Source organism: Schistocerca gregaria, chromosome 7, assembly GCF_023897955.1.
Source record: "Schistocerca gregaria isolate iqSchGreg1 chromosome 7, iqSchGreg1.2, whole genome shotgun sequence".
NCBI lineage: Eukaryota > Metazoa > Arthropoda > Insecta > Orthoptera > Acrididae > Schistocerca > Schistocerca gregaria.
The window spans coordinates 437,101,807-437,128,278 of record NC_064926.1 but is presented as its reverse complement, the minus strand read 5'-3'; the positions used below and the strand labels follow the sequence as shown (position 1 = coordinate 437,128,278).

At 43.0% G+C, this 26,472-nt stretch overlaps 1 protein-coding gene across 2 annotated transcripts in view; it reads right to left on the bottom strand.

The window, feature by feature from the left end:
* Positions 1–5,771: 5,771 nt before the first annotated feature.
* LOC126281536 (gamma-tubulin complex component 2-like) overlaps positions 5,772–26,472 on the bottom strand; it is a 189,084-nt gene continuing 168,383 nt past the window's right edge. For both annotated transcript variants that reach the window (XM_049980587.1, XM_049980586.1), the window contains 2 exons: positions 15,688–15,857; positions 5,772–6,241 (listed from right to left, as the gene is read on the bottom strand). In XM_049980587.1, coding sequence (XP_049836544.1) covers positions 6,148–6,241; positions 15,688–15,857 — 264 coding nt within the window. In that variant the 3' untranslated portion in view covers positions 5,772–6,147. The remainder of the gene's footprint in view (positions 6,242–15,687; positions 15,858–26,472) is intronic.

Below are 26,472 nucleotides of genomic sequence, written 5' to 3'. Positions count from 1 at the left end.
AGTACAGTAATTTTCTAATGCTTTAATTACCAAAAATCAGCAACTATACACTGAGAAAGGATTGATTTCCAGTTACAGTTTTGGACAATACGCACACCAATTAATTTGGTCCAAGTTTTTACATACTGTGTTTCACCTGTTCTGTACTGTTATTGGTGATTATGTACCTCGTATTATACATAATTCAATGAAAGTGTGTTTTCTTGAAACTAAGTGACAGACTATTTACAAAGAACCAGTCATTAGTACTTCTGAATATTTTATTTATTGCTTCTTCTGTTGTAGCTTCATTGGGGTTCCTTGTGATGCTTGCATCATCAGTGAAGAGCACTATTTCTGCTTTATCAGTGTTAAGATGGTAGGTCAGGTACATATATACAGAACAGCAGGAGAGGTCCCAGAATTTAACTGTGTGGAACACCAGTAGTAATTTGTTCCTACTCAAACAAAGATTCATCATGAGAACTACATGAGCTATCATCTAACATGACACTTTGCTTCCTAGAAGTTAAATATTAAGTGAACCAATTACTCATTGTTGCTTAAAAGCCACAAACTTTAAGCTTCTCCTTAAGAATGTTGTGATTTCCACAGTCAAATGCCTTGGACAGATCACAAACCTGGTAGAAGAGATCTTGTCACTCAAGATATTTTAATGCACAGTCAGTGAGATTACAGATGGCATGTTCAGTGGAGACGCCTCCTGAAATTCAAATAATGACTAATTCAAAATCTTATATAACTTTTCCAAAACTTTTGAGGAGGAGGGGGGTCAACAGTGAAACAGGTGGACAGTTATTAATATCTGCCCTACTGCTTTTCTCACAGGTGCATCTAAAATGCCATACTTTAATCTGTCTGGAAAGATATCCTGTGATGTAATTAATATAAGGCTGAGTACAGTAGCTATAGTGTAAGAACATGCTTCTAATATTTTGCTTGAAATTTACTACCTCCATGAGAATTTTTTGTTGTATGAGAGTTACTTACTTTCCTGATTTCCCTGGAAGATATGTGCATGATCTGGAATTGATCGACTTTTTGTGCTACGCGTATATTGTAACCCTTATTGTTTTTAGCTGATTGTACTGAGTTTAGAAAGTGGTTTCTGAAGAGGGTTGTTACATGTTTAATGTCGTGGACCATTTGGTGATTATCTTTGATTATTAAATCATCTTGTCCCCTGATAAACGTTCCCTTCTAACAACACACTATAATGCTTTGATTTCATTTTCATAATTATTAATCTACAACAAAACATTCAAGCTTTTTGATTCTTTTACAATTATCTTAATAAATACGAATACCTTCTACAGCATGGAAGTGGTTGCGCTTATGTGCTTATCCCAACCATTTCATATTGTGATATATGATACATGATACTGTGATGCCCTACACCATCTAAGGCAGGCTGTTCCAACCGAGCTCCAGGGAGCCGGAGCACTCCGGAGCGCTCACTGCGGCAGCTCGGAGCCCACGTGGAGGGGGAAAGCGAACTCACTGCCCCCTGGCCGCATGAAGCCGCAACTGACGCAATAATCCGTGTTCAATGACAGCTATGACTAGCCGCAAGAGCCCTGTACCTCTATTGGAGGATACCTTTCTGTTGATTGAGAGGGATGGTCGTTCGCAGCGTCTTGTACGTCATAAAGTATTTAATTCTGCGAAGAGGTACAATGTACAATGACATTATACACATCTTCACGCAGCGCACTACGATTAGGTAGAAGGTGTTGCATACAGAGAACCGGTAGCCAGGCTTAGGAACAACATACCAGGAGACGTAAGTTCAAACACACTTTTGTATTACGGAGGGTATCAAAACATGCAACATAGTTCGTTTTCCGTAATGCGTTTATAATTTTCGGGTGAATGAGAGTGGAGAAAACAATACTGAATCGGCAATTTGAACAAGTTACAGGTTCGCTCACATCATTGCGACGTGTGGCAAGCCGTTTTCGGTGGGACCACTCGTAATATTGTGCATGGTAGCAGTTGCAGGATGTTTGTTTCCCATGGAGGTGCAGGCAATTGAAGGAGTTTGCCTGTCGAAGCAAACAATGTCTCATAGAATCCTGGACAGCAGTGAATTTAGAGACACAGCTCTGGAAAAAGGCAGAGAGCTTTGTTGCATTTTCACTAGCACTTGACGAAAGCACCGACTTATCGGACTGTGCTCAGTTCCCAGTCTTTGTGCATGGTGTCGACATAGAGCTGCAAGTAACTGAAGAACTCTTGGATGTGATAGCACTCGATTACACCGCAACAGGACGTGACATTTTTTGAAGCTGTTTGTGAATCAGTGGACAATATCAATCTGCCATGGGATAAGCTTCATTCTGTAGCGACAGACGGTGCACCACAAATGATCGGGCGTCACCAAGGTTTTGCTTCTCATTTGAAAAATAACTCAGGGATGAATTGGGAAAAGACATTTTGCTCTTCATTGTTTTATTCAATTAGAGGCACTGTGTGCTGAAACAGTAGAGCTAGGTGTCATAATGAAAGATGTCTTTAAGTGTTCGAATTTTGTGTGGCTTCTCGGTATGAATCATCGCCAATTCGAAGGATTCCTGAAAGATGTGGAAGCGGAGTATGGGGATATACCTTACCACAGTCCAGTTCGTTGGCTGAGCCGGGGACAAGTTCTTGATGTTTTCTTTGCCATTCATGAGGAAATATCCCTTTTTTCTCAAAATGAAAGGGTCAGAAACGTGTTGTCTGAAAGATATAAAATGGATATCAGACCTGGTGTTCCTAGCTCACATAGCTATGCATCTCAATAATTTAAATCAGTCATTGCAGGGCAAAGGAAAGCTAATCGTTGACATGCACGACCAGATCAAAGCGTCCATGGGAAAGTTATGTTTATTTGAGAGGCAGATGAGTAATGGACATTTAACATTCTTCAATCGTCTTGCTTCTTTAAAACTACCTGAAGGTACTACTTTCGGCGCTTACCAAGCAAAGCTGAAGCAGCTCATCACGTCGCTTGAAACATGATTCCGAGACCTTACTAGTTTGGAAATGGAACTTAAGGAGTTCAGAACTCCTTTTTCAGTTTCCCCCAATGACTTGTCATCGTCACTTCAATTGGAGATTATTGATTTACAAAATTCAACTTTATTGAAAAGAGTTGTACTACAGTACATTGGATTTGTCACGATCGTATCGTTCATTACAGCAAAAACATTTCCCAAGCTTCACAACAATGCCGCTCAGATCATGTGCATGTTTGGATCTACGTATTGTTGTGAGCAGCTTTTCTCAGCAATGAAAAGAGTAAAAAGTGCGGAACGATCGTTTCTTCAAGATGCAACAATGAAGGCCATCCTTCGCATTAACGCTGCGAACACTTTGATGCCTGATATTTCTGATCTTGTAACGAAAAGAAAATGTCAAGCTATAGAGGTCCAATAAATTTTGTACACAATTTCTTGTAAAACAGTTGTTTCTTATTTATTTCCTGAACATCATATTTCCTGGTGTAGCATGTCACCACGTTTTAGCAGCTAAGAATATGAGGTTGCCGATCTTGTAAGACGTGGCTGGCACATCAAAACGCCTGCCTTGCCGCCATGCCACATGCCAGTGTGCCAGCCCACTTGAATGGTCGCAGTGAGCGATACGGCTCCCTGGAGCAGGGAGCGCTCCGCGGCTCACAACGGAGCCGACGAGCTGGAACAGCATAATCTAAGGTTTCTTTGATACACTACTGGTGTCATATCTCACATTTTTCATTGAGAAACACATTTTGAAGCAAGAGGAATTTATTTGAAAATGTAATAAATTTAGAATTTACCATTCATTGCCTCAAATACCTCATTCCAGATGATGCTTTGCAGGTTCCTTCTAAAAGTATATGTTGCGAGTTCATTGATAGTTCTAATAGTTTTCCTGGTTACACCTGATTTAGATTTGTTATGTTCTCTGCTGTGGATAATTTGCCACTATTTTAATACATTTAAAACTGAATGAACACTAGTAAGGACAAGATAGATTTCTACTAATCTGGTCCAATCTGCCAGAGCTGGCAGGCATGTGTGCATTAGGTGTGCTTGCTTGTGTGAATGAATAAGGTGTGTGTGTGTGTGTGTGTGTGTGTGTGTGTGTGTGTGTGTGTGTGTGTGTTCAATCGTGCCTGCCTGCAACTTAATGTGTCATCTTTACGGTAAGTACCAATTTATCTTTTCCTTACCTTGTTGATATTCCAACCTGAAGTTTCCATTGTTTGAACACTATCTTTATTGACTATGTCCTCCTCACGTACATTCTCCTCACGTACATTAATGTTTCCTATTAAGGTGTATAATTCTGATGGGAAAGTTTACAGCTGAGGTTAGACTGGTAATTGTTAAGTAAAATTTCTATTTCCTGTTTTTGCTCAAGCTCCTTCAAAAATTAATAATGTAATCACCTCAAATTATTATTTACCTCCTGACAGACAGGTGACATAACAGTGTTTCAAATGTTGCAAGAACTTATCAAAATTTACCAGTTTCAATCTGTAATAGTGCTGTTTAGGGAGAATGACTTTATATGCACATGCTTGTACATTTGTTGTTCTGTGCAAAAACTATATATCTCCATAATTCTGAGTCTGCAATACTTTTTCATGCACATCACTAGTCCATGTTCCTCCATGCTACTGCTGCAATATGAATACTTTGTGAATAACATTGATCATTTTTATTCTATTTTGCTCAGAAAGCTGCACCAAACAAGTCTTTGGATTGAAGACAAATCAACAACAATATTTCTGTATTTACATACTGCTCAGACCGCTAAATATACCTAAATTCCCACTTCCTACTTCATATAGATTATCAAATGTTATTTTGGGCCTCTAATATTCTGGTGCACAATACTGAAGTACTATACAATTTTGCTATTTCTGCATTATTTGGAATTTCAGTTATTTTAATATCTTGAAGTACTGATTGTCTAGATATAGAGGTTAACCTCTCTTAAAAGTTATTACAGAACTTTCCCCTTCCCCCAATTCTTTTGACTAACAAATCTGTTGACCCATCTTTCCATTTCCTACTAAGCAAGCAGGCCATGCTTCACGTATTTTCACCTCATCAACTTCAACAGCTACAACACAAGCACTGTCTGAAGAATGTAGTAACCCTATCAATTCACAATAACTTGCTGAACAGCTTTGTTAAGAAAAGGCTGATCTTTCCACTAAAGAACCTATACAGAACTACATTTGTGTTCACACTTGCTGCTCCTAGTGTGTTCATGTTACTTCTGATGCTGTACCTCACATTCTTGGCTAAGTTGCTGCCTGCTCCCAGCTGTCCATACCTGATCCTCCTGTATCAAATTTATTTTTAATGGTTTATGGTCCTTTTATGACTTGGCCATAGCACACCTTAGATTTCACATAAACTGTGATCTGGAACCCTGAACCCAACCTTCTTGTTGCTTGGACTACACCCTTCTCATGGATGCTGCCAAGGAGCAAGACTTATTTTTCTGTCTGACTTTATTTCTGATTCACATAAAATCCTCTTCCTACCATTATGCTGCACCCAGCTTTTATCTACTGCTCTATCAGTTTCATTTGTTTCTTTACCTATCTCTCTTAGTAATTACCAACTCACACCTCTTCTTTGCTTCTTGACTGAGCCATAGTATTTGGATGTGTTTCGTATTAAAATTCCTTGTATCACTGCTGTTAATTCATAACTGGTAAATACATATTTATAGAAACTAACCCTTCCTGGCACACTGGAAGCTTAGTCTTGAAAACTCTACTGAGATACTAAAAGCACTCTTCTGTTTATTTCTACTGCTGTCCAGACCTAAACACAAAACACTCACAAACTGCTTCTACTGACTTCACTGTTTGTACCATTTTCTTTGTGAACTGCTTATCAAACATTATTTTAGTATTACATATAACAATTTATTTTCAGATCTACTTTCAAACTTGCTCTATTGCTATCTTGAAACAAAGAACATGAATGATTAAAATTATATTTTAAGTATCTCATTTATAATTGTAATTTGTATAAAATCCTGATGACAATACTACACAGAGGTTAATTAATTTGTTGTAAGTTAAGTCTTACTAACTGGCAGGTTACAGACTCAGCACTGGGAAAAAACATCATTCTTGAATCAGGTGACTATATTTCATCCCGATGTCTCACCTTCTTTGAGTTTATGTGATGAGTTACTCAAACCAAATATATTTAGCTGGTCACTGTAGGAACCATTAAAATCAAGCCTGAAAATGATTATAGGTTGTGAAAAATAATGGTAACAATAAAAATAAATTAACTTATATGTAGCACCAAACTAATAATGACTCATAGGAATCATGGTTATTAATGTGGTTAATAAAGTAATACAAATGTGGCCAAGAGTTTCAGAAATTCCAAATTTACAAATTAAAGTGTATGTTAAAATCTGATTAATTTTCACATACTTTCACACATAACAATATAAAATTAACAACTGTTGATAGAATCTCTACATAAAACATTGTTTTAAATATCAAATTAATTTAATGTGCAAGAATTAAAATAATACAACAGAAAAAGCGCAGCTTGATGCTCACTTACAAAGCCAGCAAATATTTTCCACTACAAAAGACAACTATACATGCTTTTATGTAGCTGATTGATTAGCTGGTTAAAAAAGGACACTTTGTAAAAACATTGAAGCCTTAACTGTAAAAATTGTTCTAAAGTGCTTGACAACTCACCAAATTTTAATATGCACACTTTCCTTGTTCCATGAGCTACTATAAGGAGGCAGGTCATCTCTTAAACAACAGTTCTCATGTCAAAATGTGGCATTGTCTCTGTTAATATAATGTATATTGATGGATGGTTGGATTGATGGGGTTAAAGGGATCAAACCATGAGGTCATTAGGCCCTTAATCCTTTGTGTGTCAAGCAGGGAATAGTCCATTAGAGAGGAAATGCACAAAATGCGAACCCAATGGCCACTACTGTACCCAAGAATCAAGAAAAACAAGAGATAAAAGCAATTAGAAGTGAGATGGGAAAAAGGGTGAAAGTGGGAGAACTGCCCCACCCAGAAAGCAGCTGGAATCCCCAAGACACATTATGTGATTGGAGACGCACCCTCTGCATGCTACCAGTGCTTCTACACCCTACATTACCACAAGGAAACTAGCTACGCGGACAAGATAAAATCTCAAGAAAAAGAACAATGATAGTGAGTCTGTAAACCAATGACTGATGTAAAAGATTAAAAACAATTAAAATGATGAGAAAGGCAGGAGCCATGCTAGCCCACCGAATATGGGCAGCCATGCACCCCTCGGGTCAGAACATATCACAGAGCACTCCTCTAATCTCTCAATCAGCCAATGAGGCTAATGTGTCCTATGTCACAGGGAGGAGTAAAAACCACTGTCACGGGTAAAACACAAAACAAAATCAGCTGCTTTTGCAATGTCTGCAAGCACCAGAGATAGAGTGTCAATAAGTTTAAAATATCACCGTAAGGTGGCCAAGTTTGTCCGTAGGATATGGGCCACCGTGAGATGAGCACTATACCAACATTGGTGTGCATCTTCACATCGGAGGATGTTGTCGTGGGTCAGCCAAGTATGGCCAACGTGAAGCTGATAGAGGACAGTGGATTCCCTGCAAGAAGCATGAAAGAAGACTGCCACAAGATCATGGTCTCCCTTGTGATTCACAGTTTATTTGGAGTAGCTAGGGCACACCAATCTGCATTCAAAGTCTCCAACAATTGTCAGAGTAGAGTTGACTGGAGGTCAAATTCTGGTAATCCCATCCCCATACTTGGCATCCTGATAACCAACTTTGTAAGCCAATCAGCATGTTCATTCCCTGGGATCCCAATATGACCACGGGTCCATACAGAGACTACCGACCTTATAGCATGATGAAGGTCATATAGGTGATCCTGGGTAGTCATAACTGCTGGGTGTGTAGGGTAGCACTGGTCAACAGGCCTGTAGACTACTCAAGTTGTCACTGCCCATTAAGAATGATTCACTAGTGGAAGAACGGAGGTGGCTGTCGGATCAAGCAATGGTCGCCAAACATGCTGTGAATATGCTGCGTCCATTCAGCAGCAAATGTCGTTCACTGTGTCTTGCATTTGTGTAGGCAAAACCAGTTTATCCATCAACCGTACAGCCATCACTGTATACTAGATCTGAGCCTGAAAAATTTGTCAAGGACATTCAGTAACTGGTGGTGAAAAGCCTTCGACAAAGGAGAGGTTGAGGCAGCTTCGAGGGCAGGGTTCACACCTTGGGCGCACACACAATTTCTCCCTAACAAGAGATGACAGTTCAGAAAGATGGAGTTCAGAACACAGACTCCATATGCGAACTGTGATTGTGACTCCAGACCTCAGCCTGTGTTGTCGGAGGTAGATCTCCCACCAGGAAAAAGGACCCAGTAGTTTGGATGCTCAGAGGAGCAGCAAATGTGTATTGCACAGTTAAGCAGCAGCAATTGGCGTCTTATCTGTGAGAGTGGGATGACAGCCTCTGCAATTAGGTTGTTCATAAGGTTGGTAAAAAAAAGGCACCCTTGCAAGTTGGACCCCACAATGGAGTATTTTGTCCAGCATGTGCAATGCTGAAGGCGGTGCTGAACCATATGCCAGGCTCCCACAATCAAGACAAGACAGGATCATAAGTTCAAAGTGCCACAAAAGTACAGAGTGGTCTCCACACCACCTGGTGTTACTGAGACAGCGAAGAGCAGGTTTGCTTATGTTGGTGAAGATGATAAGCCATGTCAACCGAGCACTGAAGACCAACCCCCAAAAAATGATAAGACTCCACCACACAGAGCACTTGGTCTTCGAGTACAGTTCTGGTTGGGCAGGGATATTATAATGGTGACAGAAGAGCATGACACATGTCTCGGTGATGGAAAACCAGAAGCTACAGGCAAGAGCACAGGATTGCATCTTTTGTTACGGCTCCCTGCAGTTGACGTTCAGCAGCAATCACAGTATCACAGTTGAAAAGCAATAGTAGATACAAAAGTTGTCAGCATACAGGGAGGGAGCACTAAATCACATAGCTGCTGCTAGACCATTGACTGCCACTAGAAAAATGGACACACACAATACGGAGCCACATGGGACCCCATTCTCTTTTACATGGAGAGTACCACAGGAAGCACCAACTACAACTCAGAAAGTACGGCAAGACAAGAAGTTCTGAATAAAATCAAATTTTGGCGCCAGAGACCCCACTCATGGAGGCTTGCAAGGATGTGGTGATGCATGGGGTGTCTCAAGTCCTGTGCAGTTCAAAGAAGAGAGCAATAAGATGTTGAAGCCAGTCAAAAGCTAACTGAATAGCAGTCACCAGGCAGACCAAACTGTCAGCAGTAAAATGGCATTGGCGAAAACTGCCCTTGAACAGAGCCAAAAGACCCCGAGACTTAAGGTACTAATATAGCCGTCAGCTCACCGCACATTCAAAAAAATTGCAGAGTACATTTGTGAGGCTAATTGGATGTTAGCTGCCCATCTGAATGGGGTGGTTACCTGGTCTCAGTACTGGAACAATCACACTTTCTTGCTACTGTGCAGGGAACTTATCCTCACTCCAAATACAGTTGAATTGAATTGTATTTGACATTGTAAGATTACAATGTGTACAGTAAATGTACATGTAATATAGGACATGTCAAAGTATTACCATTCATTATCACTTATTTTTCTTAACCTTTAGCTTACATTTTTACATCACTGTAATGGATAACAGTAGATACAAATTTAATGGCATAAGTATTCTGCAACACTGTAAAACTCTTTTTCAATGAGATAGTCTTTAAATTTCTTTGGAAAGTCATTGTGAAGTACACTATCTTGCAGGTTTTTAGGCAGACTTCTTAGTAGTCTGATACCAGAGTACTGTGGTCCTTTTTCTAGCATTGCCAGTCGGTGGGGTATGCTCCATACTTCATTCTTCCTTCTTGTATTGTGAATATGTACACTAGCATTTGTAATCCAGTCCTCACTACCTTTTGTGATGTACATTATTGTTTTGTATACATACAATGATGAAAAAGCTAAGATACCTAAATTATTGAAACAGTTTCAGCATGTTTCAGAGGTCTTTCTTCTTAAAATGGTCCTAATTGCCTTTTTTTTTTAATGTGATCACTCGTTTTGTCCCTTGTTTGTTTGAGTTTCCCCACACAGTCACTCCATACTGTAAATACAATTCGAAAAGTCCATGATACACTGTACAAAGAAGGTTCTTGTCTGAATACTGTGATCGCTGCATCATTAAGAATATGACAGAGCTCAGTTTCTTACAGACATTATTAATACGTCTTTTCAATTGCAGTTCATTATCCACAAGAATATCTAAGAATCTAGCACATTCTACTTCTTCCAGCCTTGTTCCATCAACCTCTAAATCCATGTCTACAGCCTTTTCCTTGTTTTTAAATGCTGCATACATAGTCTTTTTTAGTTTTATAACCAGTTCATTTTCCAACAGCCATTGAGCTGTGACATTTGCAGAAATGTATGCTCTTCTCTCAAGCTGTTCCATATTTTGGGCCCTATTTAGCATTGTCATGTCATCAGCATACAATATTTTCTTTTCTTCCTCCTCAACACCTATATTGTTGAAAATTGCAAGGATGAGACATTAGCAATGCACTGATAAGTGTTTGAGAAGTTGGCTGTGCATATGGTCTGGCCTGAAGCCTTGTCAAGGCAAAGAGCTAGAGCACTGTGGAATTCCCACTCAATAAACAGAACATTAAGAGGTTCCAGCTGATGTGGGGTAAATGCTACTTGAAGTTGCTCTACTCATTGTTTGAGGACACGAAATACACGCCATTTTCAGATGCAAAGGCTCGAGCATAACGAAAAGCAAAATGATTGGCAACAGCATCTGGATCAGTGTAGATATCAGCATCACCGAGATACCAGGTACACCCGCATCACTGGCATCCATAGAGGTGTCAAATCTTTGCCCAAAGCTTCAAAGGAGCGGTACATGGTCCAATGGTAGCAACAAACCACTTCCAGCATTATTGTTTCTGTTGTTTTATTAGGTGGTGGACCTGGGCACAGAACTGTTTAAAGGCAATGAGGTACTCCATTGACGGATGTTGATTATGGCGTTGGGTCCGGCTCCATCTCTAATGGCCACAGCAATTTTGGAGGTCCATCGAGGTACTGTCTTCCAATGGGGGGACCCCAAGGAAGATGGGATCACTGAGTCAGCTGCCAATAGAATAGCTGCAGTTGTGCTTTGGATAACTGCATTGATACCTCCATGTGGCTGGGTGCAAAGGGCGATGGCGGTGGTGAAAGCATCCCAATCAGCTTTGGAGAGACACCTGGATACACAGGCAAGTGACAGTGAGGCAGTGCAAAACATCAGAAAATGAAGATTTGGGCTGCAAATAGAAAAGTCAATGGTCGAGTAAGACCCGTATGGCACACTGATGTGTGCAGGAACACCAGTATACAAGATGCAAGGATTGAGCTTTGCGAGCAAGTTTTCGGTAGCTTTACTGCAGCCAGTGGTCATAGTTTCACCCCCCCACCCCCCCCCCCCCCCCCCACACACAAAAAGGATAGTGGGCATTTAATTCACTTCCTATTAGTAGGGGGGGGGGGCTGAGAAAACTGTGCAAAACATACTAGGACAATTCATCATTGAAAGGGAGATAAACGTTACAGACAGACGTCTTCACACGAATAGCCACAGCCTCCAAAGACATGTTGTGTAGCATGTGTTTGCTGTAGACAGAGTACAGAATGTATGTGCAAACACAACCTGATGCTCTTTCACAGTCAGTGCAGTTCTTAAAATAGCCCCAATAACCATGGAGGGTAGAGGCCCACATCACTGGTAAACAAGTTTCCTGGGGGCAAAACAAAAAACAGGGGAAGTGTACCAAGGATGTCTCAGCTCAGCCAAGTAGCAGAAAATATGGCTACAGTTCCACTGGAGGATCATGTTATCTGTATTCTGTGGGGGCGTGTGGGGACCAAGGATGCAGGTCATGCCTCAGTGTCACCCACTACCACTGGTTGTGAAGATACATCATTAATACACATTTCTTCCAGATCAGGGTGTGTGGGGAAGGTGGAGGGGGACATATAGGCCACCAGCAACACTGACTCCCTGGGATGCAGAGGCAGAACATGCGGGGCTGGGCAACAGAGGCTGCAAGGGCTTAAGGGCTTGTCTGCCCCAGATTCTGGGACAGAAAAAGAACGCGAAATCCTATGACCTGCAACCTGTGGCTTCTTGAGCCTCTGGCTGGTATACAGTTGCAGATCAGCAGACTCCTGGGAAGGGAGCATCCCAAGGGACTCTACCTGGTAAGGAGTGCAAGGAGGGCTTTGCTTCTCTGGTTGGGGATTGGGTACTGATGTCCCAGATAGGGAGTTGACACTCCCAAAGCAGGACGAGGACCCCCAACCACCAGAGGAGCAGATGTAGTCAAGTGGCACTGAGGGCCAGACAAAGAAGCCATGGAGAGTGATAGCACAGTCACTTCAGTGGACGATGTCGTCATAGCGGCAGCATACGTCATTGTCATATGTGTAAGATGTAGGCAATTATATTTGCTCTTAACCTCTCGATATGTAAGGCAATGAAGGGTCTTGTCTTCCTGGGTTTTCTTTTTGCATTCACATTTGACAATGGTGCAGTCTGCTGAAAAGAAGGAATTGTGTTCCCCCACAGTTTACAAAGAGAGGAGGGGGGCCACAAGGAACATACGTGTGCAACTGACTGCCACAATCCCTACAGACTGAGCTGGCATAGCAATGCAAAGACATGTGTCCAAATCACCTGCTTTGTAGCACTGCATAGGAGGAGGGATATAAAGTCTGACATCACAGTGATACACCATCACCTTGACATTCTGAAGTGAAAGTCACTTTTGAAGCCCAAGATGAAGGCTCCAGTATACACTCTGTTATCTTTTCATTACCGCTGGAGATGATGGACAAAATGCACACCTTGTCAGTCCATGTCGGAGGGGAGTACATCATGAGTCTTTAAAAGGAGATCTCAGTGGAAAAAGACACCCTGCACGTTGTTGTTGTTGTTGTTGTTGTTGTTGTTGTAGTATTGCTGGGAACTTACAGTGACAGGAATATCATCCAGTTCGTCACAGGTGGGCAGTGCCAGTGACTGAGCAGGGGAGGCCATTTTAAGCAGAATGGAACCACTTTCCATTTTTTAAATTGGTGCCACTTCCCGAAACCTATCCTCAAGGTGTTCAATGAAGAACAAAGGCTTTGTAGTAAAAAAGGAATCCCTGTCCATCCTAAAACAAACTAAATACTATGGGGGGAACAGGTGGGGGGGGGGATTTCTCATTTTGTCTCTGAGCCCTATGTTTCTCCCATGATGCCGCCAGCAAAGGGAACATTGCTGGGCATACCTCTCTACATTGCAATATGTCTTAGCTTCAGAAGAAACTGCTGGAGTTGTGCCGCCACCAGTGGGAGAAAGTTTAATTCACTTCACGTGCATAAACCATCGCCCAGAGTCCCTGTGCCCCAGCCATGATGGGCGCATACTCCTTGGCTTGCACGTCGAGTTTCTAGCTCAGGCACCAACAGTGTGGATCCCTGTGTGGTCGAAGGCAAGGGGCTACCACCCTACAGGTAATGGACAACCTCCCCCTCCCCCCCCCCCCAAACAATGGACTGGCTGTACTGTTGCAAGAAAGAATGGTGCAAAGAGAGAAAGGCACAAAGGTGGAATATATGCCACACTGGGCGAACTTTCGTGCATAATCCACATTTCTGTAAAATTTAGAAAAGCATAATCAAATCAAACCCAAGAAGGTGACCATATAATTGATAATGAAAAAAGGTAGAAGGCCACAAGGTAAGAAAACACAAACCAGATCCAAGCACAATTGGCACCAAGAAGACCATCTACTGAAAATGTAGAAAGGAGAAAAGAGTAGCAGAAAGAACAACTTGCAGCATGGAAATGGAAGTAGCACTGCAAGAGCTGGGGCCCCATGGTGGCCAGGCACTTAAGCACAAAAGAGAGGTGAGCCCCCTGGGGGAAAGTAGTCTATTGAAACTTTATGTCACAGACAGAAATTCTCTTCCACTGGAGCAAAAAGAAATGTTTCACAGGTCATCCCAAGTGGAAATCATCTAGTTGTTTCACTGTTCCTGGAGGCAAAAGGGGTGCATATGTGTGGGTTGAGATCAAGTTCTTAGCTTTTTTATTATTTTTTTATGTACATGTCAGGGTCTGCAGGAGTATTCAAGCCACAGCTGCTCGGTCTGAACAAATTTTGAGAGAGTTATGAATAAGCAACGCATTATAGAAAAGAAGTTCTCAACTACTATGAGGAGAAGGATTGTGCCACAAGAAACCTTTCTATTTGGATCTGAATACTTAGGGTTTATCACTCAAGTTTTTCAGTTCAGCTGTAAGCCTACTGAAAATGAAACCTGCAGAATAGTGTACACATTTCTGTACAGTGTTTAAGGAAGTATTATCCAACTGCACACCATTTTTTCATCTAGTGTTCACTGAATGTTTCCTCCAAGTGAGTCTATACTTACAGTAGCAATTCTCATGATGAATGTATTTATAGGGACTGCAGAGTTAGAATTCCTACACCTGTGCAACAGCCTACAAGAATTTTGCAAAATGACAATGCTGATCAGTCTGCCAGCTCTTTACTGAGTTAAGAAGAGTCTTGGTGATCCCACAGAGCTGCCCCAAAATGTATAACATCATACAGAATAGAGTGAAAGTAGGCAAAGTAAATAATCCAATTCATTTCTGTGTCAGAGGCAGTGGCCATCATTCTTATACTGAAGACAGCAGAATTCAGTTTCAGCAGATCTTCAATGCCACAATTCCAAGAAAATCTTCCATCTACCCTCACACACAGAAATTTAAAATGGTCTGTTTCCCTGTGGTTAAGCGTTAATCAGGTCTCTGGAACCCATGTGCCGATGATACTGACTACCTTATTGTAACTGGATAAAGCTACTCACCAAGCGGTGACAGAAAAAAATAGGTAAAAGTTAACAAAATAGGAGGGGGGGGGGGGGGGCTTTCAGAGCCAGTGGCTCCTCCTCCTGGCAGCAGGGTTGAAGGTGAAGGAAGAGGAATAACAGAAAAGGAATGGCAAGGTTTCCTTCATCCCTCTCCCTCCCCATCAGCTCTTGTCCCAGAAGATGGAGCCAATGGCTCCAAAAACTTGCATGTTTCGTTAACTTTTGTGTGTTTTCTCCTACTACCATTTCGTAAGTAGATTTTTTATTTATGCAATTATATTACATTTTCAGAAAATGATTATTTTATTTTCCTACCTCATTACACACATCATTTACATTATGTTCAATGTCTTTCATAGCAACACTTGTGTCCTCTGCAAACAGAAATGTTTTATGGCAGTAGACGTATATCAAGAAAAGCAGAGGACCCAGAACAGAAGCATATGAGAGTAAAACAATCTTAATTTAACCTTAACCTTAACCTTAACCTCATTCTGGAATCTTAAGTTATCTGGTGATAACATGGTCATCAAAATGTTTAGTGGTGTTAAAAATAAAAGTGACCGAAGTAGTGCACAAATAATTTTTATGTATTACCTAATAGTCACAGCCATTAACTAGCAGTCCATTGTAAACAACATATTTGTTTGTAAAATATGATACAGGAAAATACTAACCTGTACATCAGATTGATAAGTTTTTCATTGTTGTTGTCACGAGGAAGCTCACGAATACCATCCAGCAGTCCAGAAAAGAGACTGCTGAATTTTAGGTTGAACTTTGCCACATTCTGCTCAAAACTTTCACTCTCACCAACTGTTGAATCATTTGTTGGAATGTCCAAGGACTATAAAAATGGAATTGATATTGCAATACTCTGAAACTTTCACACTAGATCAATATATATTTAACACACACGATAAACACTTAGTCACATCCAGTTGTAACTTGTCCAGAAACAATCACACAAAGCATACATGATAACTGTAACAGTCTAGAAAAAAATTAACCCTACATTCAATGCAAAGAACTATTCAATTAGTCACAGGACACAATATGAGAACCAAAATGTGGCTGAGAATGAAAAACAATGACATTTCTTTGCATCAATTGTCTTTATTGTATTTCTGTTTACACAGACGAATATTGGCAGTTACGACTTCTATGTGAGCAACAATGGTACTACAGTCTATGCCTAAACAACATTCAATCTTTTAAGTGTGCACTTCCAAGCCTATAGCCAAGTTGTTGTTTCCAGTTTTGCACAATATTTCGAACACTGGCCCAATTATCATCTTCAGGTGCAGTGAATTGTGCCGTAACGTGTCCGCTCTGCCTGGACTCCAACTAGACTGAACTATTGATGGTATTGTGCTGCTATTTACTACTGATTGTGAGTTCAGCTCCCAATGCCCACTACACCCTACGATGATGTTCTGTTTTTCAGAGCCTGCATTCATATTCAATGAAACACACATTCTTTCAGTGATGCCTACCTCTACTGGATGTGATGGCAGTAAGATCTTAATGAAGTGAGTGCCAGACCCCAAGCCTTGTTTAAGCTGAAATCTCTATGCATTGGTATTAGGTTTCTCAACATCTTTATTTCAAACAATCACGTTGTCCCAGAAACTTGGCATCTTCACAATGGCACTAGTCTCGGCATATCTCATTTCATGACTATATTTAAAGCAGCGCTTGGTGACGACTGATCCACTTGATAATTTTAGTCAGGTGTCTCACTAACATTCCTCACATCTCTCCTCCACTGTGCTAATAGTCTGCGCCATGTAAGACACATCACATTCACATGGAATGTAATTGGCATCATTAATCAATCATGCTGACACTGTAAAGCATCAACATTGTGATCATTCTTCTTAAATTTGAAGTGGTGGCCATGAAAGTGCTATGGCAGTTGTGATGCCCCTAAAACTAATCCATCTCTCTCATTCTAGCTATTACTAAAGAAAGAGAGAGTGTTACTGTAGTGTGGAGGACTTCTATCCAGTGCAGAAAGTAGATCCTGGTGGCAACAGTGGAGATTGCAAAATCGTCTGTTAGTACTAAAAACATAATTTATAATTTAGGCCTCTGGATATGGGATAATGGCCTCATGATGCCAATTTTCAACATACGGCATAAGAGATTCAACACTGTACTATTCACTTTAGCCCAAAAAATGTCAAATGATGGCACATGAGTGTTTGAAAATGTATTGTCCTCTTTTTTTCTCTAAAACTGTCACTAAGGTTATGTTTACTCCCCATTTTCACACACTGTGGTAGCTAATAACATGAAATGGAGGCCAAACGTACATACATACATACAATAGAGGGAAACATTCCACGTGGGAAAAATATATCTAACAACAAAGATGACGTAACTTACCAAACGAAAGAGTTGGTATGTTACAAGCAGACATTTGTAAAGGCAAAGAGTTTAGGCAGAGATGTCAGTCGTACTTCCGCCTCGCTGACATCTCTGCCCAAACTCTTTGCCTTTACAAATGTCTGCTTGTGTCTGTATATGTGTGGACAGATATGTGTGTGTGTGCGCGCGCGAGTGTATACCTGTCCTTTTTTCCCCCTAAAGTAAGTCTTTCCGTTTCCGGGATTGGAATGACTCCTTACCCTCTCCCTTAAAACCCATATCCTTTCGTCTTTCCTGATGAAGCAACTGTGGGCTGTGAAAGCTTGAATTTTGTGTTTGTATTTATTTGTGTGCCTATCAACATACCAACACTTTTGTTTGGTAAGTTACATCATCTTTGTTTTTAGATATAATACATACATACATAAACACACGTTCCTGATCAGTTGAATAAGAATAAGATCTCTAAATTTGTATGGAGTCAAAATAACAATAACTGCAAAAGTGATCAACTGCAGTAATTATATTAACACATAAAACTCAATTCCACTGTAGTAGTGTGTTCAGTGTATGCCTATAGTGGAGAAATGTGATTAACTTCATTTATGCCAAGCACTGTGCCTTCCCTTGAAATGAAAACTTCCTTGCACTCTTCTTGTCTCTAATCAACTGAAATGAACAACTACATTCCTTGTAGTTCTTGTATGAAAGAGTGCATTGTTTCTGTGCTAACACCTGGCAAAATATAACATAAATACTGATTTAAGAGATACATATCATTGTTTTTCATTAATCATTTCCCAGACACCCAGTCATGAAAGACACTATGTTACTACAGAAAGCGTGATTAAAAAAAGTGAATAATTTTATTAGAAACAAAGCAATAAGCTTACATGGACTTTGATTTAATCTCCTTCAAAGCACTGCCATTGGCTAACAATGCACTTATCCCACTGTTGAATCCATGACTGGAAGCATTTTTGGAAGGCTTCTTTTGAAAGGCCATTCAGTCGCTCTGTCGTGGCCCTCTCACTGTCAAAAATGGTTTTCATTTTTGGGAAGAGCCAGAAGTCGCACTGTGTTAAATCTGGTGAGTAAGGTAGATGTGGACAGATGGAACACTTTTTCTGGCAAAGAACTCGCAAATCAAATGTGTGGTGTGACATGGCACATTGCTGTGATTGAGAAGGAAGCCACTGGCACTTTTTCTGGTCTTTTTCTTTGTACATCATTTTGTGAACACTGCAGTATGGCCCTGTAAAATTTAGCATTTACAGTTGTTCCCCTTCGGAAATTCAATAGGTTCCCATTGGGAACTACCAATTTTTGTCTCACACTCATACCCAAACATTCGAGTTTGATCTCCAGCTTAAATTTTGGCATGAAGTCAGAATCTAAATGAAGACAATCCTTCAACTACAAGGGTTGAATGAAAAGTAAGTCTCCACCTTTATTAATTGGGTTTGGATGGGAACATTTTAATAAATCAAACACAGAAATAATCCTTAGAATGTGATCTTCACCAATATTCACTTTTCCACATAATCACTAGCCAATTGGATATATTTCTGGCAATGATGAACAAGTTTCCCGAAGCCGTCATGGAAGAAGTTGACACACTGTTTCCACAACCACACTCTCTCAGTTCTCTCAAAATCTTCATCATTAGCATAATGATGTCTCTGCAGATCGTCTTCTGTTATCGGGAACAGATGGAAGTCAGACAGTGCTAAATCTGGACTGTATGGAGGATGCCATACAGTGGTGAGATTCAGTGTCTTTAGTTCTGCTATGATTGCATGTGAAGTGTGTGGTTTGGCATTGTCATGTTGCAGGAAAACATTTCCCTTTTCCTTTCAGACCCTTGTTAGCCGTCGTTTCAGAGTTCGCACCATTGTGATGTAACAGTGTGAATTTATTGTTGTTCCACAATCAAGGAAATCAACCTGGATAACACTATCCATGTCCCAGAAAGCTGTGGCCATGATTTTTCCAGCTGAGGGCTGTGTCTTGCTAAGGTTTCCAGCCAACTGGAGCTGTAAGGAAGAGGCTATGGAACAAGCCAGTACCTGTGGCACACCAATGCTGCTAACTGTTGAAGAGTTACAAAGGTGGAGGCATTACTTCTCAGTCAACCCTCGTAGATGTAAACTGACACACAGTTTTCCTTCTGTTTGTCACTCAAATTATCAGTTAAAATGGCTTGCATGGACCTGTACGAGATGCCAAGTTCTTCAGTAAGTTGCTGAATAGTTATTTACTGTTTAAATGAACAATTTTAGCCACTTTTTGCATGTTTTCTTCCGTTTTTGAGGTTAATGGACTCCCTGAACATTTCTCGTCTTCTACCTAATCTTTTCTGCTTTTAAATCACTCATAGCACTTTTAACAGTCTTCAGAGTTTCTGCAACAGAAGTTAATGTTGATGCATTGACCGAAACCCATGATGTGCAATACACCAAGAAAGATGAAGCACACAGTGGATCAGGAAATTGGACAGATTACATCTGATGGATGTAGCATCAGCAGTTGCTGCTACAAAAATTTATTCACTTTATTTTTGATCACATCTCATATATCAGATAAGACTGTGGTAGGCTGAATGCAGTCTACAATGGATGGAAATACGGAAACTTGATCACAATGTGATATGTTCATTATTCACTGACAGAATAATGTAACATTGTGCCATCATAGCTATGAAGCAAAATAAAAAACCTATTGCTACATCCATTAATTGGCAATGATTCTAATCAAAAGTGGTATTAAACAAATATCAGCTGCTATTTAGCTTTGAAAAAGCTCACTCATAATGAAAAATGAAGCGAAAATTTAATTTTAAGAGAAGACCAATTCTGTGGGTACATGAAGAGAAGATGACACATATGGTGTTAACAAGTGCTGAACAATTTTAACAGACTAGTAACTAGTCAATGTTTTGTTTCGTTCAGTTTACGCTGTTCACAAAACAGTTGAGAACAAGTGCAGAGAACAAAAACAATGGAAGTAGTAATAACAACTCACAGTACACACAAGGAAATTATGTGTGCCTCGCCTGTGCGTGTGAGGGGGGGAGGGAGGAGAGGGAGAGGGAGAGGGGAACGAGGGGAGGGGAGGGGAGGGATTGGAGGGAGAGGGGAGGGGGAGGGGGAACAAGGGGAAGTGGAGGGGGAGGGGATGGAGGGAGAGGGGAGGGGAGGTGGAGAGGAGGGAAAGGAGGAGTGGGGAGTGTGAGATAGAGGGGGAGAGGAGGGGAGGGGGAGAGGAGGGAGTGGGAGGAGGGGAGGGGGAGAGGAGGGAGTGGGAGGAGGGGAGGGGGAGAGGAGGGAGTGGGAGGAGGGGAGGGGAGGCGTGATTGGAGGGGGAGAGGAGGGCGAGGGGAGTGATGGGGAAAGAGGGGTGGTGAGAGGAGGGAGAGGGGAGGGCTTAGGAAGGGGAAGAAGGGGAGGGAGAGAAGGGGGAGGGGAGGGGAGGTTGGGGAAAATGGGGCATGGGGAGAGGGAGGGAGGGCGAAACGAGACGAGAGGGGGGAGGGCGAGACGAGAGGGAGGGAGGGAGGGAGGGCGAGACGAGACGAGAGGGAGGGAGGGAGGGAGGGAGGGAGGGAGGGAGGGAGGGAGGGAGGGAGGGAGGGAGGGAGGGCGAGACGAGACGGGAGGGAGGGCGAGACGAGACGGGAGGGAGGGAGGGAGGGAGGGAGGGAGGGCGAGACGGGAGGGAGGGAGGGAGGGAGGGAGGGAGGGAGGGCGAGACGAGACGAGAGGGAGGGAGGGAGGGAGGGAGGGAGGGAGGGAGGGAGGGCGAGACGGGAGGGAGGGAGGGAGGGAGGGAGGGAGGGAGAGACGAGACGAGAGGGAGGGAGGGCGGGCGGGCGAGACGAGACGAGACGAGACGAGACGAGAGGGCGGGCGGGCGGGCGGGCGAGACGAGACGAGACGAGACGAGACGAGACGAGACGAGAGGGAGGGCGGGCGAGACGAGAGGGAGGGGCCGGCGAGAGGAGAGGGAGGAGCGGGCGAGAGGAGAGGGAGGGGCGGGCGAGAGGAGAGGGAGGGGCGGGCGAGAGGAGAGGGAGGGGCGGGCGAGAGGAGAGGGAGGGGCGGGCGAGAGGAGAGGGAGGGGCGGGCGAGAGGAGAGGGAGGGGCGGGCGAGAGGAGAGGGAGGGGCGGGCGAGAGGAGAGGGAGGGGCGGGCGAGAGGAGAGGGAGGGGCGGGCGAGAGGAGAGGGAGGGGCGGGCGAGAGGAGAGGGAGGGGCGGGCGAGAGGAGAGGGAGGGGCGGGCGAGAGGAGAGGGAGGGGCGGGCGAGAGGAGAGGGAGGGGCGGGCGAGAGGAGAGGGAGGGGCGGGCGAGAGGAGAGGGAGGGGCGGGCGAGAGGAGAGGGAGGGGCGGGCGAGAGGAGAGGGAGGGGCGGGCGAGAGGAGAGGGAGGGGCGGGCGAGAGGAGAGGGAGGGGCGGGCGAGAGGAGAGGGAGGGGCGGGCGAGAGGAGAGGGAGGGGCGGGCGAGAGGAGAGGGAGGGGCGGGCGAGAGGAGAGGGAGGGGCGGGCGAGAGGAGAGGGAGGGGCGGGCGAGAGGAGAGGGAGGGGCGGGCGAGAGGAGAGGGAGGGGCGGGCGAGAGGAGAGGGAGGGGCGGGCGAGAGGAGAGGGAGGGGCGGGCGAGAGGAGAGGGAGGGGCGGGCGAGAGGAGAGGGAGGGGCGGGCGAGAGGAGAGGGAGGGGCGGGCGAGAGGAGAGGGAGGGGCGGGCGAGAGGAGAGGAAGGGGCGGGCGAGAGGAGAGGAAGGGGCGGGCGAGAGGAGAGGAAGGGGCGGGCGAGAGGAGAGGAAGGGGCGGGCGAGAGGAGAGGAAGGGGCGGGCGAGAGGAGAGGAAGGGGCGGGCGAGAGGAGAGGGAGGGGCCGGCGAGAGGATAGGGAGTGCATGAGGAGAGGGAGGGGAGGGTTGGGGAAGGTGTGGGAGGGTTGGGGAAGTAGGGGGTGGGTTGGGGAAGGTGTGGGAGGGTTGGGGAAGTAGGGGGTGGGTTGGGGAAGGAGGGGGAGGGTGGGTGGAGGATGTGGAGGGTGGGGGAAGGAGAGGGTTGGGAAAGGAGAGGGTTGGAAATGGAGAGGGTGGGGGTAGGAGGGGGATGGAGGGGTGGAGGCAGGATGGGGATGGAAGGGGTGGGGAAAGGAGGGGGTGGTGGTAGGAGGGGTGAAGGAGGGGGTGGTGGTAGGAGGGGTGAAGGAGGGGGTGGGGGTAGGTGGGGTGAAGGAGGGGGTGGGGGTAGGTGGGGTGAAGGAGGGGTTGGGTTGTAGGAGGGGATGGGGGCAGGAGGGGGTGGGGGCAGGAGGAGGTGGGGGCAGGAGGGGGTGGGGACAGGAGGGGGTGGAGGCAGGAGGGGGTGGGGGCAGGTGGGGGTGGGGGCAGGAAGGGGTGGGGGCAGGAAGGGGTGGGGGCAGGAAGGGGTGGGGGCAGGAGGAGGTGGGGGCAGGAGGGGGTGGGGGCAGGAGGGGGTGGGGGCAGGAGGGGGAAGGAGTGCTGGGGGCAGGAGGTGAGTGTAGAGGAGGGGGAAGGAGGGGTGGGGGGAATGAGTGGGTGGGGGGAGGAGTGGGTGGGGGATGGAGGGGGGAAGGAGGGGGAAGGAGGGGAAGGAGGGTGAAGGAGGGGTGGGGGAAGTAGAGGGTGTGTGGGGGAGGGAGAAGGAGGACAGGGAGGGCGGGAGTGGAAGAGGGAGGGGAAGCGTGAGGGAAGGAGGGGTGGGAGAGGGTGGAGGAAGTGGGAAGGTGGGGCTGGGAGAGGGGGAGGGGGAGGGAGAGAGAGAGAGAGAGAGAGAGAGAGAGAGAGAGAGAGAGAGAGAGAACACTTAGCAAAAAGGAAATTTAAACCCTTGTGTTGGGTAAACATCATATCATATTATATCAGTTAAGATGACACAGTTATTAATGTGAAAAATACTGTAAAAGCTATCATGAGATGACTCAGCAACACAAAGAGGTGGTATTGATAATGGTGAGATTCCAGAAGTAACAGTAGTCAAGTAGTAAAAACTTATTTTAGTTATGAAAAACTGAAATGTACTTAGAGAAAATGGTGCAGCTATGTGAATGATTAAAACTGGAGGAAAGTAATGCAAAAGAAACATTTATACAGAATATCTACTGAGGCAGTGCTACAAGAAGGGAATAATACTGTAGTTACTGTGCTTGACAAGAAACGAAATGAACAAAACTAACTGTACATCTATCATCCCCCCTCTCTGAAACACAAAGTCATCCACTAAAGTTAATCATTAGATGTATGGCATAAACACCGAGTTTGAATTAAGAAAAAGAACAATGTTGCTTTACAAGGAGGCCATTTGAATCATGAATTAATTATAGAACAGTGATGAAAGTATGTATCACCACTACCCTTGGGATCCATAGATTTTTGAGAAAGCCTGTACCAACAACCATTGAGAAACAAGGCACTGATTCAAACTTTGTTAAAATATTGCAGAACATATACAACAATGCTACAGCTTCCAGTGCACTTCATTACAATAGCAGAAAATTCATAACTGAAAGAAGAGCTACGCAAGTAAATTCCATACCAAGAAAACTATTTTCAGCAGTGATGGACAAAGTCTTTAGGTTCCTTAACTATGAAAATAAAAGAATTTGTTGTAACGGCACTTAGGTAAGCCACCTTTGTTTAGGTGGGGGCAATACAGTGTCTTCACTGCATATAACTTCAACAATGACTAAAAGAACATTATAATGCAAGTATGAAAGTGGTCTAAAAAAGTGGCAAAGCTGACACATGTGTTGCTTGCACGTTTTTCCATTTTATGCATGGACTTATCATATGCACTGTGCCTACACCTGCTACAGCTGTGAGAACCTCTTATTAGGAATGACATCACAAGTTACTTTTCCCCACATTGATGTGTAAATCATAACATGTTGTATGCATAATGATTTTTATTGTGATGTAGCTTGAAAATACTCAAGGGAGCAAAATTAGCTTATTGCTAAATAATGAAATAAGGTGTTTATTTTTTCATTTTTAAGAAGAAAATATCAGTGCAGGAAAATGGCATCCTGTAAGTCCTTCAAGGAAGTTGCAAGTAGCTGTCAATATGAATTTTTTTGTTTATTGTTCTTGTCTGCAACTTAAGTGTCTTCTTTACAGTAAGTAGCAATCTATCTTTTCCTATATTGTTGATACACCTACCTGGAGCTTCCATTGTTTGGTTTTAAATTTTTAGTGAAGGTTTCACCTCGAACAAACAATTTTTTCTTTTGCTCAAGATGGAACCCAGCCAAAAACAAATTTCTTTGCAAACAAATATGGACAGAAGAATGAGCTTCAACCTAGCTGTTGAACTGGGCAATTAGTCAAAGTAAATATTGTTTGTAGTGTTTATTTTTTTTGTAAAAAAGAAAGAGAAAGTTTACAGTCAGTGTTTACAGCCAATTTTAACTTATGCTGGTAAGACAGATTTTTAGTGCAAAAATTATTCAAATACTAAGAGTAAGTATGTGAGCAATGAAGATTCATCTTAGATGTTACTAGGAGAGGCAGGAAAATGAAGAAATAGATAAGAGCAACAACATGCTGGACAACATGTTAAGCACATCCTGTAGATATTATGTGTTATCACCAGTATTTACCTCAATCTGCACAAAATTTAGAATAACTCTAAAGTGAATAAAGTTATGCTCAAGTGAAAGACACCACTTTTTTTTCAAATTTGATTCTCTATCTATTTGATACGTCACATGACTCCATTCCATTTGAAAATTACAAGCTGCATCAAAGATGGTGACTTAAAAGATGGTTGATAACAGCCTCACAAGTTTTCCTCCTCCTCTCATCTCATACAATTTCACTTTAAATTTTTGTTTATCCATCTGTTTTAGAGAGTGGTTCCACACCTATTAATCAATGTATAGTGTAGAATAAGACATGTACATAGGTTGATGAATCAAGGACGTTCACCGATATATTCCATAAGATTAAAAATGATTGAGAATATGAAATAAAGAAATTAAGTTGCATGACTTTAGAAAAAATGGAAGAATGACGTGGTTGCATATGAGCTAATACCATAATGAAACGAGAAGTCTGTTGGAAACCTTTTCTAGCAGTGGATGTCAAATGCCTGATGATGATGATGATGATGATGATGATGATGATGATGAAAAACTAGGTATTAAATAGTCAGCAGCACAATAAACCCCTTACGCTTTTTCTAAAGACAGCAGCAATCGCAGCATCCTGTACACATCTGCACATGATAAATTCCCAGCACATAACATTAGTGTGTGCAGTGGAAAGCTGGTGTGAACAAGAACTGGATACCTTAGTACTGATTGGTACTCTCAAAAAAGTACATCAAAGAAAATAATGCACACTAATGTGGGCTATGAAAGACCAGCAATTGACAAACAGATTCCTAATGAACACTAGTTCATTGCTGTCTAATTGTGTAGATGTGTGTGAACATAAGGTATACTCTGTCAAAAGCCAGACACGCTTGTAACTGCACCTAGCTTGCAAGCACATCGCAGTTCACCATTTTTTAGAATCCAGCATTATCTTCCGTACAGTGTACTTTGAGAAGGACTATCACGTTAGGTTTTATAACTGTATGAATTGCAGTTAAGTTATTACAGAGTAAGAATAAACTCATAAAATCCCACTGATTAACACCCCAGCATCCAAACATATATAAAGAAAAAGACGGAGGGAGGGAGGGAGGGAGGGAGGGGGAGAGAGAGAGAGAGAGAGAGAGAGAGAGAGAGAGAGAGAGAGAAGGAATGTACGTGCACACATGAGAACGTGTGTATGGTATCAGGAGGTGTGTCAGCCAAATCGCAGCATCTTGAACCCAGCAATCAATTCAAATCATTTCACTTAAGTCCCAATCATAGAATGAACTGACCAGTTTACAAGGAGATCAACTAATCTATCAATTAACCATACCACATTAAAATAGAGATGAAAATTGAGTGAGTACGCTGTACCTTTCATAGCACATAGCACATAATAATCACCAATAATACATTAGCACACAAAATAAACCATATTTTTATTAAACACAAACATTAGTCACAGAGGAAATTCAAAAT